This window comes from Harpia harpyja, chromosome 4 (assembly GCF_026419915.1).
Source record: "Harpia harpyja isolate bHarHar1 chromosome 4, bHarHar1 primary haplotype, whole genome shotgun sequence".
Classification (NCBI taxonomy): domain Eukaryota; kingdom Metazoa; phylum Chordata; class Aves; order Accipitriformes; family Accipitridae; genus Harpia; species Harpia harpyja.
Window position 1 is genome coordinate 5,412,191 of NC_068943.1, and position 16,347 is coordinate 5,428,537.

The 16,347-nt window shown below is 41.1% G+C and overlaps 1 protein-coding gene across 7 annotated transcripts in view; it reads right to left on the reverse strand.

Annotated features, from left to right (window-relative positions):
- Positions 1-16,347, reverse strand: part of FARP1 (FERM, ARH/RhoGEF and pleckstrin domain protein 1) — a 211,094-nt gene that overhangs the window by 59,954 nt on the left and 134,793 nt on the right. For all 7 annotated transcript variants that reach the window (XM_052785743.1, XM_052785742.1, XM_052785741.1 and 4 more), the window contains exons 3-6: positions 8,976-9,080; positions 4,573-4,615; positions 3,392-3,470; positions 846-943 (exon numbers count right to left, since the gene is read on the reverse strand). In XM_052785743.1, coding sequence (XP_052641703.1) covers positions 846-943; positions 3,392-3,470; positions 4,573-4,615; positions 8,976-9,080 — 325 coding nt within the window. The remainder of the gene's footprint in view (positions 1-845; positions 944-3,391; positions 3,471-4,572; positions 4,616-8,975; positions 9,081-16,347) is intronic.

Here is a 16,347-nt window from a genome sequence, read left to right on the forward strand (position 1 = left end):
GCAATTGATAAGAAACTGTCCTAACACTCAAACAGCCAAGGACAAAGGATCATGAGATTTATCTGTTTATCACTAAGGAGCTTCTGAATGTCTTTGTTGACTGCAATTTCCATACAACAGCATTTCAGTGGAAATATGCAATACTGAATTGTACAATGACCATTCAAAACAATGGTCTATTATGACCATTATACATGCTACTAAATGTTTTTTCCTAATGTTATTCTCAAGATGAGTATCCATAAAGTCTTGAACTGGAAAACATATGCTGCCTTTCAGGTGGTCTGGAAGCTAAAAGAAGCTTTGATGTGATGAACAAAGTTAATGTATGATTCTACTGAACAGTCTTATTGTGCATACTTTGCAATTAAAAAAAAAAAAAAAAAAAAAAGCTTAAAATCTGTTGGTTTTTTCTTCCCTATCAGTTTCCTCTTAGGACTGTGATTTAGTCTGGCATTCTAAGCATGTTTATTTACTACATTCTCTAGACAGCATACAGATCTCCAGGAATTTGAACGCTCTGCTGACATGATACAAAGTGTAATAAAACAGGACTTCAGAAGAATTCAACCTGTTTACCACTGCCTGCAAAGTTTGCTTTTTAAATGATCCTAGGCAGACTATCAAACGCAGTGCTTTAAAAAATGCAAATCCAGTGTCCAGGAGCTCTTCTTTAATTGAAAGAGTAAATTATCTGTATTTGAATGCCATTATACAGAAAGACAATAAATTGTCCATATGGCTTAAATCTGCCCCCATGGCAGCTACTAACAGGTAACCCAGCAAAGCATGTCCAGCCATTCATCCTGTTTATCCTCCTGGAAAGAAGAAAAAAGGGAACTTACACTGTACTATGTGCGAGATTAAGAGGGCAGTGCTGGTATCATTACACGTTAGCCTTCCCTGTGCCAGGTCCTGCTTCACTTGCAATGCAAACAGGTACCTGCAAAACAAAAGTGAACAGAGTTACACGAAGCATGAGGGGAAAGAGGGGAAAGTATTTCAACGCCAACTCTGGTTTTGACTACATGTTCCTTTCACTTTTTGTAAGCCACAGAAATGATCTGAATTTCTTAAGTTTAGAGGCTAAATAAAATATAACAGATACTGTATTACAGCCTTTGGAGTCTTACATGATGGCTGCTTTGCAGAACTAAGATATCTCTCTCTTTCTCGCTCCTTCCCTCCCTTGGAACCAGAGTAATGAGATATGACAGTGGAAGCAAATGTGACAACTCTTAAGTGCTCAGCAACCGCACAGCAAGCTGCACTAGATAATGGAGCTGCTTGTAACTATGAAGAAATGCCAGATAAACCAGTGATTTAGAGTTATCAGTTAGTTCTTGTAGAATAGAGGGAGAACTCTAAACTTTCACCTTGGTACTCACCTGGAAACAAGGAGCAAGATCTTGATCAAACAACTCTAGCTAGCTCTGATACTTTCGTGGCCTCATTACCTGCACCGCCTGTGCACCCGCCATTTTTAACATCGTCTCCAAACCATCTCAGCCATGTAGGGCAATTCTACATCAACAGTTTAAGTGCAGAGACAACACAGGTCCATGACATTATTTCAACATTTAAATTTCTTCTAGCTTCAACAGGAATTGAAATTGCTTACCTCTATGCAGCATCAAATACTTCCCTAGAAAAAAAATGAGCTAGCAGTGGACATTTCTCCTACAGTCGGTATGAAATCTGAACTGGTCAGACACCTTAACAAGCCTTCCAAAGACTGCAGCTCCTCTGGAGAACTCATACTAGGATCTCAACAGTTTTTAATAAGACTAGATTTTAATAGGTTCAGTGAAAAGCTCTCATTTGAACAGTGAGTTTCTGAATGAGGAGATGTAGGTAAACTAAATGAAAAGGGCAAGCTGATTTGAGGAGTATGGAAACATACACAGTACATGAAATAATATAGCATATCTAAATAATGTCCTTTTGAAACCTGCAGACATCTGCCTACCCGTACAAAATTCACCCTAGTAGAAGAACATAGCACAAAAGTGTTGTATTCTCTGCTTCTTCAAGTGATGAAGCTGTTGCCTGTGGATATGCTTTCACATCCTACACATTGCTGTGTACATATATTCAAGTTCCCTAGCGCACACAGTTAAAATCTAACCAAAAAAAAAGTCATTAGGATTCAGAGACACATCTCCAGGTGCAGAAAGAGATCACCCAAAAATCAATTTACAGTTCACATACTAAGCAACTGATATGCAGAATATCTATTTGGAAACAGAAATGTTTCATTAGTAACATCACACTGTGAGTTCCCATTCACCCCTTTATTGTTTTTACTCAGTCTTTCAAGTAAACATTCTTTCTTCCTACCCCACATTTTACTTTTCTCTGTCCAGGCCAGCAAGACATATCAATAATTTCTTTTTTTTTCCATTCCATTGCTCTATTACCAAAATAAAACAAGACAGAGATAAACACAGAACATCACAAAGGTGGACTTGTTCTTTATAAAGCAGGTCATAAGGACACAAGAGCTCTTTGTAAAAGAGGACTTCATCTTGTAGGAAGATTGAAAATAAAAACTAATAGTGAAAATACTGAATCAGAATGGAAAAATGTAATTAAAACATAATAATATAGTAGATCAGAAAAAGAGTTGAAAAGTTACAGTGAAGAAATACTGCAACAAAATGATGCTTCTGACCATAAAGGAAAGACCTGTTAATGAGGAAGAACCTTAATAGGTCCCTCACATATACATTTACTCACAGAGAAATTTGACTCTTTATGACAATGCCCTGTGAAATTCAGAGCTAAAATGAAGTTTTTAAAATTCACTGAAAATAAACACACCTTTAAGATACCTCTTTCTGCATATGTGCGTATCTTTCTCCACCTTCCTCTTACTTTTCATTTTACTCCCTCTCCTTTCCGTTTCTCCATCTCCAAAGTCACACTTCCACCTGTGCAAACCTTTGGCATTTGCATTGGCTATACAAATAGGGTCCAATGCTGCTGCAACAACTCTCTCCCAAATGCAGGTGCAGAGTCACACGTGTCCCTCAGCAGAGGAGTGCCCCAGGATGCCAACACGTGCCTTAGGTCCCTTCCAACACCGCTGCCAAAGGGGCTTCGAGAACTCTGTTGCTGAACTGCCTATTCTTGGGGGGAGCGAAGCTCTCCCAGGACCCCAAATCCAAGGAGGCAAAAGACTCCTGCACTTTGCAGAACCTCTCAGCACAGACTGCAACTGAATCTTAGGGCCTATTTTTCAGGTGCATTCAAGGTTGGGACAAATAACATCAAGCTAATACTAAGGGGCAGCTATCGATCCTCATCCAATCATCTCAAATTCTATGTTCTCCCCCTGCCCACCAGAGACTTAATAATAATAATAAAAAAATGTCATACAGCTACTAACCTTGTCAGTTCCTCCTGCAGCTGAGCGTGGTCAGGTGGGAAGAATTTTACCACAAATTTTACAACAACATGCTTCGGTCCTAGGGGAAATGTCAAAGGAAGTTAGTGAACCATCAGTAACACACTGGCCAAATTTTATTACACGGAATGATGTACAAGGGATGACTCATGGAACCTGCACCGCCTACATACATGCAAACCTCCTGTCCTTCATTAGTATTCAGGCCATTTAGAGACTGCACAATAAAATTTACAGACAATAAAAGAGAACAGTAACTTGGTCAATACTCTGCCAAAACCGAGTCTGGTTTTAGTAATTACATCAGCTGATCCAATAAAATACATTATGTCTATTTTCCTTGCTTCAGAACAGGAGGGAGCTAAAATACACTCTATTTTTCAAGTCCACTAGCAATTACTATTTCTGTTTTAACAGCAGCTCATTTGTTCTGTTTGTTACAAGTACGATCAGTGACAAAAGGACCAATGCATCTCTCTCTCATGAGAGGGAGAGGTGTCAGAGCATACACTCAGACTAATATAACCAGAGAGGCATGTAGGAAAACTTAATCTCCATGGCAAAGCTCAATAAATGAAGATCTTTGCTGATATTTGACAGAGAAATAAAATCACCAAAACTTTTCCTGTTCACTTCTACTCTTCCCAGAGCTGATGGCTATTTACAATTTCCTGTCTTTTCCCACCACCCACCATAACTTTCCCTGATGGCCCTATTCCAACCTGTTTCCTCCTCTTGGTCTCAGATAGTTCCAAGTTCTGCAGCAATGTACCACACAGTTGTAATGTATTTGCTAGCTCTTTCTCAGTAATAATGTCTTCCCGTTCTTTTATCCTGATTACTGCTACCTTTTGGCAGTGTACGCTTCCTTCAATCCTTCTTTTACTGCACTCTTTTTTCTCTACCAAATTGTTCCCTCCATTGCCACCACTGCCTTTTCTAGTGACTGACTAAACCTCAGTGTCCTACTGGGTCAGCCCCTTCATACGTTCATGTGACATAATTTCACAGTACATCTTTTAAGGACAGACGAGAAATAAAAAATAAGCCAAACAAAATTCAGTGAAGAAAGTTGAGAAGATAAAGATCCCAACTGACAGAGTCCTAATTTATTCAAGTACTCTCAGACTGACAAAAATTAATGACAGCAAGGAAGTACTTACTTCTAATCTGTTTCATAACAGGCTTCAAAAGATCAAGCCACACCTGAAAACAAAAGACGGTGGTGTTATCATCTCTGAACAAACTACTGCTCGCAGAGCAGCATTTTTCATTGCACTACTTTCATTATCAGTTATTTTTTTCCAGTGTGGTTGTCATGCTCTCCCTAATTATACGTAGTGGGTTTTCTCCCCAAAACTCTGGAAGATGCTCAGGAAATAGCACTGTTAATGGGCTGTCACTGTAGCACAGGTTTTGAAGCAGTACAGATTCAGAGAGCTGGGAAACGGTGAGGAAATCTCCCCCTCGTCCCAGATACCAACAACCACAGCACATTTAGTCAGGAACCATTCACGCTGTGGAAAGAACAACTGAAACAAGGAATTCAGAAAAAGACAGTGCTATACTGTCACTGTGGTCCTCACCCTAATTAATCTTGAGAAAGGCAAGTGAAAGGGGGCTAGTGCTTGCCTTTGAGCTGGGAACACTGGGCAAACGAGAAATGAGAAGGTGGCAACCGCCTGGTTTTGGGGACCCAAGAGAAGTCCCACTGTGAGGCCTGGGCATAAATGTGGAGCTCCACCACTTTGGGGAGGAACATTCTCTCAGGTCAAGGGCACGAGGCAGACAACAGGGGGAAAATACAGTTTTCAGAGCCTAAACCCCCGTTCTGCAGTCTCAGTCAGAAGGGCCTGGGCAAAATGTTATAGAAAGCCAAGGGACAATCACGCAGCAGGTAAAAGCCAGATGACTTGCAGGGCCCTAGGGAAGTGGGACAGCTCACAGTCCTTAGCCGGTAACTACCTATGCCCAAGATTTGTATTTTGTTATCTCCCTAAATTGCATGGAGCATCCCTTGGAGACGCCTGGAATTTGTGGAAGAATATCCTACAACCGTCATAAAGGTTAAAGCCATTAAAAAACAAATTAACTGAGTCTTCCTCTAGAAAAAGACTATGTATTGAAATGAACACATCTTTGACCTTTAATAATTTTAGATTATGCAGAGACTGAAACATACTCAAAACAGCCATTTTAGAAAATCACCTGAGAAGCCAGACAGGAACAGCCTGTATTGCTGCTATAACTGCTCCAATGCTGTTTGCTATTTTCATCATTACTAATATGAGTGCTTCCAATTAGCAAAGACCTCACATTCCTGCCCTTTCACACCCACTAATGTTTCTCAATGAAATTCTTTTTATGTTTCTCTGCCTATGAAAGGTTTGGGTTTTTTGCTGTTTCTTTTTTTTTTTTCATAAAGGCTAAAGAAACTTGGTTATCCAAGAATAGGAACACAGTGTTTATCACACATTAAACTGGTTCTGACACTTTTTGGCTTTTCAGTAACTTAAAACTGTTTTGTTTCAGAAAGTTGGCGTGTGCATAATCTGCAACAAAGGTCAGGGACTTTGCCAAGTTTAGTGGGAAAAAAAAACAATCTTGAATATGAAACAGCCAGTTTACAAGAATATGGGAGTAATGTATTTTACTTGACACCAAAAAACCCCCAAACCAAACCCAACCCAACCCCAAACCAACAAACTTCTCTCTCTCCAGAGGGAGTTTATGATACAGCATGAGGGCACAAGTGTGTTGTTCCCTTCTCCACTCTCCCAATCATCCTACAAGCAAGTTATAACATCCTTGACCAGACTGCTGGATACTAGAAATGCGCGTAGGGATTTCTAGTAGGGAAGAAAGGTGGAGCAAAATGAAGACCTTACCATTATAACCAAACCCAAGCAAACAAAACTTATGCATCAAGCAACTCCCACGCTGTACCTAAACACAGCCAATCTGAGACTGGTTTATAAACTGGAAATGAAAAATAATGTGAGGATTCAATTAAGATTCATGTTTTCAATTTTCTCTGGAACTACAAAGGCCAGATTATTTATTTTTTAAACAAAGTCTGGCATTCTGCGATAGTGACCAGATCGCAGCAGCTGGAGAATTGGGGCAGACATCAAGTGTGATGAAACTCTGTGAAACCCCAGCAGGAAGTACAGCCCTCAGACCCTCCACGTTCATCTCCCATGCAGATCTTGTCTGCTGCAAGCACAGCACACTTAAATGTATACAGCTGCCAGGCATCTTGACATACAACTGTCATTATGTCAGATGTGAGGTCTGGAGCCTTGCATGTTGAAACAAACACAGCTGAACTGTGAATATATGACTTCATGTACATATGATTACATCCAAACAAATATGCTCTAAATATTTGTTTTTCCTTTTAAATTGCACTCTACATTGGCAAAGCAACTCATTCTCTTCAGATGATATGAATGTAAAATACACGTGTGGTTTATTTCTCAGACACACCATTAACTGCAATTTATTTTATTTGCACAATGCTTGTGTTCTACATTATGGCCATTATGAAGCTCAGAAAGCTTTATATCCCACAGGAACATTCACCTCAACTGCATCATATAAAATGGTTACTATAATTTAAGTGTAAATATTACTCTCAGAGTGCTACTCCACATTGAAACAACAATTCATAATCAAATCTCCTGCTTCAGAGTTTCTGTGAGTTGCTTTTAGGTGGTTGAAGGCGTTACTTCCCCTGAATCTCACCATTCTTGGGGCACAGCTGACTAGAGTAGGCAAGATTTGGGGATCTCCCCCTTTTTCAGAAGCAAAGATTGGAACCACCAGCAGGTACATGGACAGGCGCTCTCAGATACTTAGCTAGTATTTCCTTTTGCAAGAGTAGGTGCCAGGTAAATTACCACTCTGGAGGCATGGAGGCATCTTCCTTCAGGTCAAACTGGCAATAGCCTTAGGGGGTTTTCTCCACCTTCTTCTTCATCAGAGTCCTGGCTCCCCCACTGTGATTGTCTGGACATATTTCCAGCCAGTCAGTTCCTGCCACTGCGAGGGCCTCAGGCACTGGCAGTACCTCAATCTCTCCTGTGTTCTGCCTCAAGCAAATAAACCATTTTGTTTTCACAAGACTGAAAACTGTTAGTTTACTTCAGGTCTCTGAGCAAAACACAGAGGGTCATCTATTTGAAACTTAATGACCTGTGAAGTAGAGAAGGTCAATCAAATGACCTTCTCTATTTTCTAGAAAACTGAAAAGGAACCATATATACACAAGACATTGGGATTTGTTTCAGCTTTACATACATACATACGTCAGGAACATCAGTACGTCATTATTAACATGGCTACAACCCTCTGTTGTAATAGTACTGTACAGTTGCACTGTTTTAAAGAGTTGTGTTCAGCTCTCAAGTTACCTAAAGCTTTAACCAAGCGTATCTTGCAGAATACGAATCTTTCTAGTAAACCGTGTTTCATGTAAATCCAGGAGCAAACTGTGAAGCAGATCACTTTTAAAGATCTATGTCCATTTTTAAAAATTTCCTCTTTTATTATAGTTAGCCTAAACCATTATGACCGCTAGTCTTCAGTTCTAATGTCTATGTAAACCTGCACTAAGGCATGACAACAGATTAATGCAGCAGCAGATAAATCCTCTTTTGTTTCTTTTGGTAAAAAATACTGCTCCTTACAGAAATTTTATATAGATTGACAGAAAATAGATTTTTTTTTTTTTTTTTCCTAATTGCCCCAAGTCATCTCCTTCAGGTCAGCCAGGCTACTAGTGCAGAATTCACTAAACAGGCAAGAAATCCAGTATACACCAGAATGTACTGGTCAAACAATCCAGATAACTAGCACACATGCCAGCAGGTCACACAGTAAGTCTAAAGTAAAACAAACTTCAGAAAGAAAGTCATTAGAGGCTGAGAAGTCATTAGCCTTTGGCTTTCTCTGCTACACGATACTGTTTCCACCCTAGAAGTATTAGTGCAATGCCTGAATGTTGCCAGCAGCCAGCAGCTGTTTCAGAGTCTGAAGTACCAGGACCAGGGCACCTGCCTGTGCCACACAGCTCCCCAGACAGGACTTCCATCAATTTATTTGGGTTTTTTGGTTTTGTTTTCTTTATTAACCTTGTTATATTTTATCTATCCATCTTTTTGCCCCACAATGTTTTTCATGGAACTGTGTCACAATCATTGTAACTTCTCTGTCTGCAGAGAAAGATTATTTCTGCACTCCACATTAAGCAGGACTGTAAAATCAGAGTTGAGACTCTGCAACAGTCAAGTCTTTGGCTTCTCTACTGCAACTTATAAAGATAAAATGCTTTTCCAAGTTGTGCCTGAATTGGCTGTTACTTTCAACACAGATGAAATCTGACAGGAGTAATCAGGTTTTTAAAACATTTCTTCAACTCCAGCAAGCAAGAACATTTTTTTTAAAAAGTCCTTTTTTCTTTTGGAGACTGAGGATTAAATATACCTCATAAGTAAGGAGCAGAGGGAGAGAATACAGTGTGTATGTAGATGAAAACCAGCTGAAAATTAATCCTTTTACATACCATCATCTTTTTATGATCTGGAAATTCAAGGCCAAAATAGTCGCCTTCAACAAGGTTCAGGTGGTTGCAAACAGCATCATGCAAAACTTTCCCTGGAGCTCTTTGCTGTAAGAAGAAAACAAAGCCTAGGGTTACAAAGATGCTTTTAATTAGTGGCAGAAAAATTATTATGCTAAGAAATTGTCCAGCAAACACCACTGTCAAAACAGTTTACAAAATCAGTGGATATTCCAACCACACCCACAGGGCAGGTGACAATAATTACACAAGTTTTAAAGCTACAGAAAATATCCATCCATCCCTGGATGGCAGCTCAGAATCCATCTTTACTGTATTTTTATTTTTGAGGGAAAAATACCATGAAATAAAAGACGTAGAAGAGGGGGACTTGGGATATAGTTTTCTTATGTCTGTCAAGGCTAATTTCTACTGTGAGCGTCGCAAGTTAGCTATTTCATCCCATGGCCCTTCAAGCCATGTCAGGTGGGGCTATGTACATCTGTGTACAACATACTGAAACCAAAACGTTCGCCGACAGACCTGTCATACAAAACACAAGGGTCTGAGGGTTTGCTTGATGCCACTTGATACACAACAGGCTCAAGTCCAGGGTTCTGACTTCATATGGGCTTAACCCGAGCCTCCTGCTGTGAGGCACTGAGGCTGGTCAAGGTCCACCTGTGCTACCCTACCAGGGTTGTTGAGTAATTTGGAGGAGTCAAGTGCAAGCATTTCCTTCCACATACTGAAAGTCTTCCCCCTATAAAGACCAGATGTTCTAGCCCATTATTAGCTCCCAGAGCCACCGCTTTGCTGATTGTAAGGATTCTTCTCAGCACAGCAGTTAAATCCACACCTGCAGCAAATACTGTAAATTACAGCTCACCAGCAAGTCTTCAGCAAAAACCCCACTGTTTCTGTATAAAAGGCCAATCGCTGAAATCAAATATTTTTGTTCCTTGGACAAATGCACCTATTTTAACTCAAGAGGCCTCGAAACACAGATCTCCACTCACTTCAGAGCAAATAATAATCCATTAAACTGCACAAACTCCACCATTACAAGAGACCCATCACACCCCAGACAAGTGCCCTTACGCTCAACCTACAGATTGAGCCCTTTCCCTTTCTGCCCAGTAAATAATTACTAGAGCAAAATAAAAAAGCAGTAACCAAGCAAAGAAAAGAAAACCATTAGAGGCAGGCAGTCCGGCCGACCTGGCTCAAACCTGAGCCTGAGCCCAGGTCCTGGCATCTCCAGGCAGTGCCAGTACCAACAGGTTATTTGCGAGTGGGCAGCCGCTCAGTCCACCTCCTCCCAGCTGTGTCACTACACAGTTTGGTCTCTGTTTCACTGGGATACCAAAACATAAATCCCCAGGTTTTTTCCACCTAGGGTAATACCTGTTTTTCAGCCACAAGCCGAAGCACAAAGCATCTTTCTTTCCAAAGGTGATTTATCTAATGTTGTCCAATATGAATTGTGAAAAGTAAAAACCCAGCAGCAAGGCTTACACCAGAGGAATTAAAAGGATGATGTTTTTCTTGGGAAGGCACAGGATATACTTGCTGCCACCCCGGTGATGCAGGACACGATGACCGAACCCTTCAGTGCTGGCTGGTTTTGAAAGTCAGAAGGGAAAAGCCAAGCTCACCTCCCCAGAACTTGCTGAGCAGGTTTTTGCCCAACATATTCCCAGTGCCTCTAACAGACACATGCCACCAGGAAGCAATGTTCACTTAGATTCTTTTATTAACTGTTTGTTAATGTTAGCTGTAGCAAACATTAGCCTCATGAATACTGTCAGAAAACACATCACTAACAATTGCAGATAGAAGTACTAATTTTTTTTAAGCATTCATCATAACCAACCTTGCAGTAACTGAAGTAATTTACACCAAAATGCCAAATAAGAGGATACAGAGAAGGCAAGGAAGAAAGACGTCTATTTTTCTAGACAGAGCACTTTTGATCTGATGTAATGCCACCCAAAATAAGTCTGAAGTGCAAATATATTTGAGTACACTCACTTCATGTTCTCCAGCTTCACTAAACCGAAAGCATCCCCGATGACCACTGCCCAGCCTGCACCGGCCATCACGCCTTGTGTGTCAGTTTTAACAGAAAGCTTCCCGTATTTTCCGCTCCATCTGTCGCTGTATGTAGGCACATCCAATCATACATCGTCTCTTAACGAAAGAGCTTCCCAGTAAGTGCATTGCGTTGGAGGCAACGGAATAATATTAAAAGACATTAGATTGAGCGTATTAGCAGTATTAGTTTACTGCTCTGAAAATACACCTACAAATGGTTTGGAAACTTCAGGCAAATGTTCCTGCTCCCAGACTAGTCTCAGGCCTCCACAGTTTGGCTGGGGCCACTAAAGAGTGGAAGGACGTGTTTATCAGCCACCCTTGCAGCAAGAGGCAGAGGATATTTGCTTTCATCCTCATGCACAACCAGAAAAATGGAAACATGCCTGTGCATATGTATGTATACGTCTTACTAAAGTACCTGATGGACTCCTGTCTGACAAAGACCAAACTTCATCGTTCCTGCCAGGGAAAAAAAGGCGCCTCTGGGAGCGCGGAGATTTTTGACCAACAGGAAAGACGGCAGAGAGCCCACCTGTGTTACCACACCGCCCAAGGTTAGCTGAGGAGAGCAAGCCTGTCTGATCTCAGACCATGAGTAAGAGCATCTGATTAAAACCTGCTGAGTGTTCTCATAAAGTTTTTTTCTTACAAGCACTTAGACAACGGAACAGCAGTCTTGTGGCATTTATGTCACTTGGCATTTTCTCTGGAGCGTGCCTTGGTAACATGCAATGCTTCTTACTCAAGTATTGGTAAATAAGATTATTATTCTAAACTCATCTTTGCTTTGATCAGTCTACCTCAGAATAAAATCTGACAGTTTATTCAAGGGAAACACTGTACATATAAAATCTGCTGAGATTTAAAGCCTGATGACACTCTGGTCTTGCAGGACCAGAAGAAGTACAACATCCACACAAGCAAGAACTCTCAGGTCTCAGAGACGTTGATTCAGTGCCATTCCATGACATCCCTACTAAAAAATTTAAAGACAATAAATTAAAATCTCAGTCCGCTGGGTATGGAAGCAAACCAGCAGTCACTCAGGGCACAGCAAACATGAGCCGACAGAGGAAGCATTCAGGAATGAGTGCGCCGCACCGATGACATCATCTGTAGCCAACAGTCGCGTCTGACTTGAACGTGGTTACAAGGCCTATGGGACAACACAAGTTTTCCACAGAACTTCGAAGGCATTTTCCAACCGTCAAGCACGGCCCCGCTGCCACGCCTCAGACGACAAGTGCTAGGCAAGCTTCATCGGCTCCCATCCCACAGGCCTGCGGCTGCACCCATGTCCCACGAGCCAGAATTTGGCCGCTTTCCCTGCGCCACACCAGCGCCGGTCTGATCCACGGGGGGCCACGAGCCCCCCAAAATATCTACGCACGCACGTAAGGTCACAGGGTGGGGAAAGGCTGCGCTACAGCAGCCTCTCCCTGCTGCAGTCAGAAAGCACAGGCCCATTACAGGACCATCACGGAAGCCTCCTACGCTGGAATGAGGGAAGGCCATCGGTGTGGCCAAACGTGGAGGACATGGGAAAGGAGAGGCAGGAGAGCGATCTCCTGCTCTCCCTGAGCATCATCGAATGAGAGCCCGCACCAGGGAGGGAAAGAACTGAGCCAAAGGTGAAGATCAGAGGAGGAGGACGAGGCACGCGAGTGGGACGTTGACATGGAAGCTGCCACAATGAAGGCTGGTGGCAAGACTATACCTCCAGACCGTCTGCTACCACGGACGCCGCTGTGAGGCAGCGAGGGAAAGGAACCAGGAGGGTACGGTATACCGGTGGAATACAACTGGGAGAAGGTCACATGCAACACCCGGGAGCTGGGAAACAGCTGCAGCGGGTGGCAGTCCCCTGCTCCTGTTTCTGTCGACAGCCAGATTCTTGTATAATCCGTGAAGAAATACTGCAGCTCCAGAGGGCAATTCTTCCTACCCCAAAACAGCCATCTGAGCACATTGGCAACGAACTTTTCCTTAGCAATACAGTTGTACTCTTTTACTCTTGATGACAAGGAGCCCAGGCACCTGTGTTACAAGGTTCATTTTAGATGAGGTGAATCCCAGCCACACTGACAGCAGGGAATTACTATTATTCTCTTGAGGTGGTATTTAGTTACACCAAAATAACATTATAAATTTATTGCGGTGAAAAGAAGCTCACTGATTTCCAGCTACACATCCTTACTGCTTAATGCATTTTGAACTGGCCTTTCATTTAGCTCTGTGAAATCACATTTTAAAAGTCACTTTACATTTTCAGGGAACGTCAGGCCACTAACTTCTAAATTATGAATAATGTCCATCACCACATTTAGCTGCAAGCTGTGAAGGTACCCAGTCAAAGTAGCCTGCTTTACGCATTATGCATTCAACATTTGCTGTCTGCTCATTATTTCAGTCCTACTCAATTCACTCTCCCTCTACTCGCACCGAAATCCAAACCAGGATGTTGCTTATCATCTTCCAATGGTGAATATTTTAATAGGTTCAACAATTCTTTCATGTTCTAGCAACTGCCAATCATTTAAAAAAAATCTCCCTCTACGTACTTGTTTAGGCCATTCTTTGGCACAGACTGCAATACAGATTTTTAAAAAAAAAGAAAAGCGCATAGCAGTATCCAGAAGATAACCAGGACTTTAAAAGAAGTGGGTTTAAACACATTCCCCCACCACCCAGTTAATTTAGCAATTATTTCACTAACGATGTACCCCCAAAAAGTGTCTGTTTAGGATCAAATAGTGATTTTACCATTTTTTATCTGTCCAGTCAACTAAACACAGTTTAAAATTTTATTTGTTCTTTCGTGGGTAATCACCCAGAAAACCCCTTGTACTTCAGATCAGTCTGATGCCCAAATTATTTTTATACTCCAGTTTAACAACTGCATTGAGATGATAGTGAAAACTTCATCCAGTATTTTCATTACTATTTCTGAAGTCATATACAGTCGTAATCAATACCAAAAATAACAACCCCACATTCTTAACAGCATAAATTTTCTCAGTTATTCAAAGCTGTTAAAAATAAAAATTATATATGTATCTACAGCTGTGAAAGGAAAGAAAACCAACTAACAAGTGCTCATGATAAGCAAATAGTATAAAAATAACCTCAAAGATGAGATTGAGCAACAGGGTTATTAAACAAATAACCCTGCCAGAAATTTACACTTCAAAGAAGGCTTGAAAACTACTCACAGGAGAACAATGCTGTCAGCATCCGAAGACAAATTTCATGTTTTAAAGAGTTCTCCTTTCTGGCATAAAATGAAATGCATAATTCATTTTTAGCAAAAGTCTATTGCTTGAAGGGTGGGATTAAAAGCAAGAAGCACTGGTCTGAGTGTTGCTGCTCTGGACCTAACACTGCCAAGACACTTGGCAATCCTCTGCCCTTTTTCTCCTCTCCTCCCTTTCAAAGTGTAGGTGTTAATCCTATAGGAAGGATTAGATTACTATAAAAATAGCTCTAGACTATAAAGATAGCTGTTAGACCTGGGCTTCCTAGTTTTTACTTTGCTGTTCAGCTTAGACTGGGTAGTTAGGAAGTGTTGGAAGAAGCGTGATTGTCACCCCTACATACTAGGTGAAAGCAAAGAGGAGAAGTGACACCTTTGAACAGAGCAGCCACACACTCCCACCACTACTTTTAAGCATGCAGATCCCCACCCAGTACCTACAGCCACCAGGTATCCTACACCCTCCCTCCAAATGGGGTGAAAAGGCAAATTTTCATCATAACCTAAAGGGGCCTCATTCCTTTTAAGATATTTTCCATTTGAATGTAGTTGAAGGCTCCACTCCTGGCATGCGTCCCACATGCTTTTGCACAGACTGCACGCATACCATCAAAGGCAGGATCAAGGCCAAATACAGTAACAGAATAAGTCTCTTATACTGCCTTAAAAACAAGTGATTGATCATCTGCTGTGTGTGTACAATAAGACTATTTAGTGTTCCTTTCTTTCAAGGTTTTAGTGGACTGCCTTTCCACTTTACACTCAGCACATAAGCTGTATTCCCTTTAATGCCAGTGCTTGCCTTCCATAGTCTCTGACGTACAGTTTTACCCTTCGGTCGATTTTGGTGGTGGTGGCAGCTTTTTAAAACAGTGTGATTGTACGATATGGTGCTTTTTACTTCAGGTGCGTTTTACTCCACATACCTGCCCTTATAAAAAAATGTAGCAGCGAAGTTACACTTTTTCCCCCCACCTGCCAGCTACGACAAACAAGATGACTTCAAAAATGACTATTTTAAGGTATGTGATTGCCAACCAAAAAAATCAACACAACAAACAATTGTAGAGGCAAAAATACAAAGAGAAGGATTTTAATAACCATCTCATTCACTTGCATTTCCAGCATGGTCTCCAAAAGAACTTGCAATTCTCTACATTTGAACATACAGTGGTTTGTTGTTGTAACCGTGCTGCTGGCGTTCTGATCACAACAAACTGGCTTATGTCAAAATATTTTCTAAAATAGGCAAAAGCAGAAGGATTGCTCTGACTAGACTTTAAACTCTCTTCCAATGCCCAGAATCAACTTTACTAGAAATAGCCAGTAAAATTCAGGTGAAAATTAAATACTTGTATGGAAAAGAAATAACTAAATAATCCTCTTTAATAGTTAAAGAGTGTGGAAGGAAAAAGAAAAAGATTATCTAGGAAAGCTAATGTAAAGTTTTATGCTGAGGCTGTTCTCCATAGTGCTTGGTTAAACTTCTTACAGCAGAGTCAGACTAATACAAAATTCAGCTACAGTAAATCCTCAGGTAACTGTGCATCTCCATAATTACAGTAAAGCTACTGGAATTGGAGGCTCTGCTTGGTCTCTTTTCACTTGGCTCATAAAATCATAGCTTTATAACTTAATGGGCAAATACCACCCACACTGTATTATATATGCCATTTCAATGTGCAAGTGAGGAAATAAAAAAGGAGAAGAGATGGGCTGGGCACCTTCAGAACTGAGCCTTTCATACTGCTGACCAACCTGTCATCTTCAGGTGTAACAACCCAATCATTTGATTTCTTTGCAGTTCTTACAAATGCAAACTGATATTAATACTGATTTTATTTCCCACCTTTACATTAGTCTAATTTCTAGTTGACAAGGAGTTTGTTACTGCAGAGCCAGCAGCAACCACCACAAAGCTAGTGAAGCCCTTTGTAAAGAAGAAGAAAGGAGAAGAGGCAGATTCTTGTAGCCCAGAGAATTTCCCCCTTGGATAGTTGTAGGGACAAAATCCCACAGGAG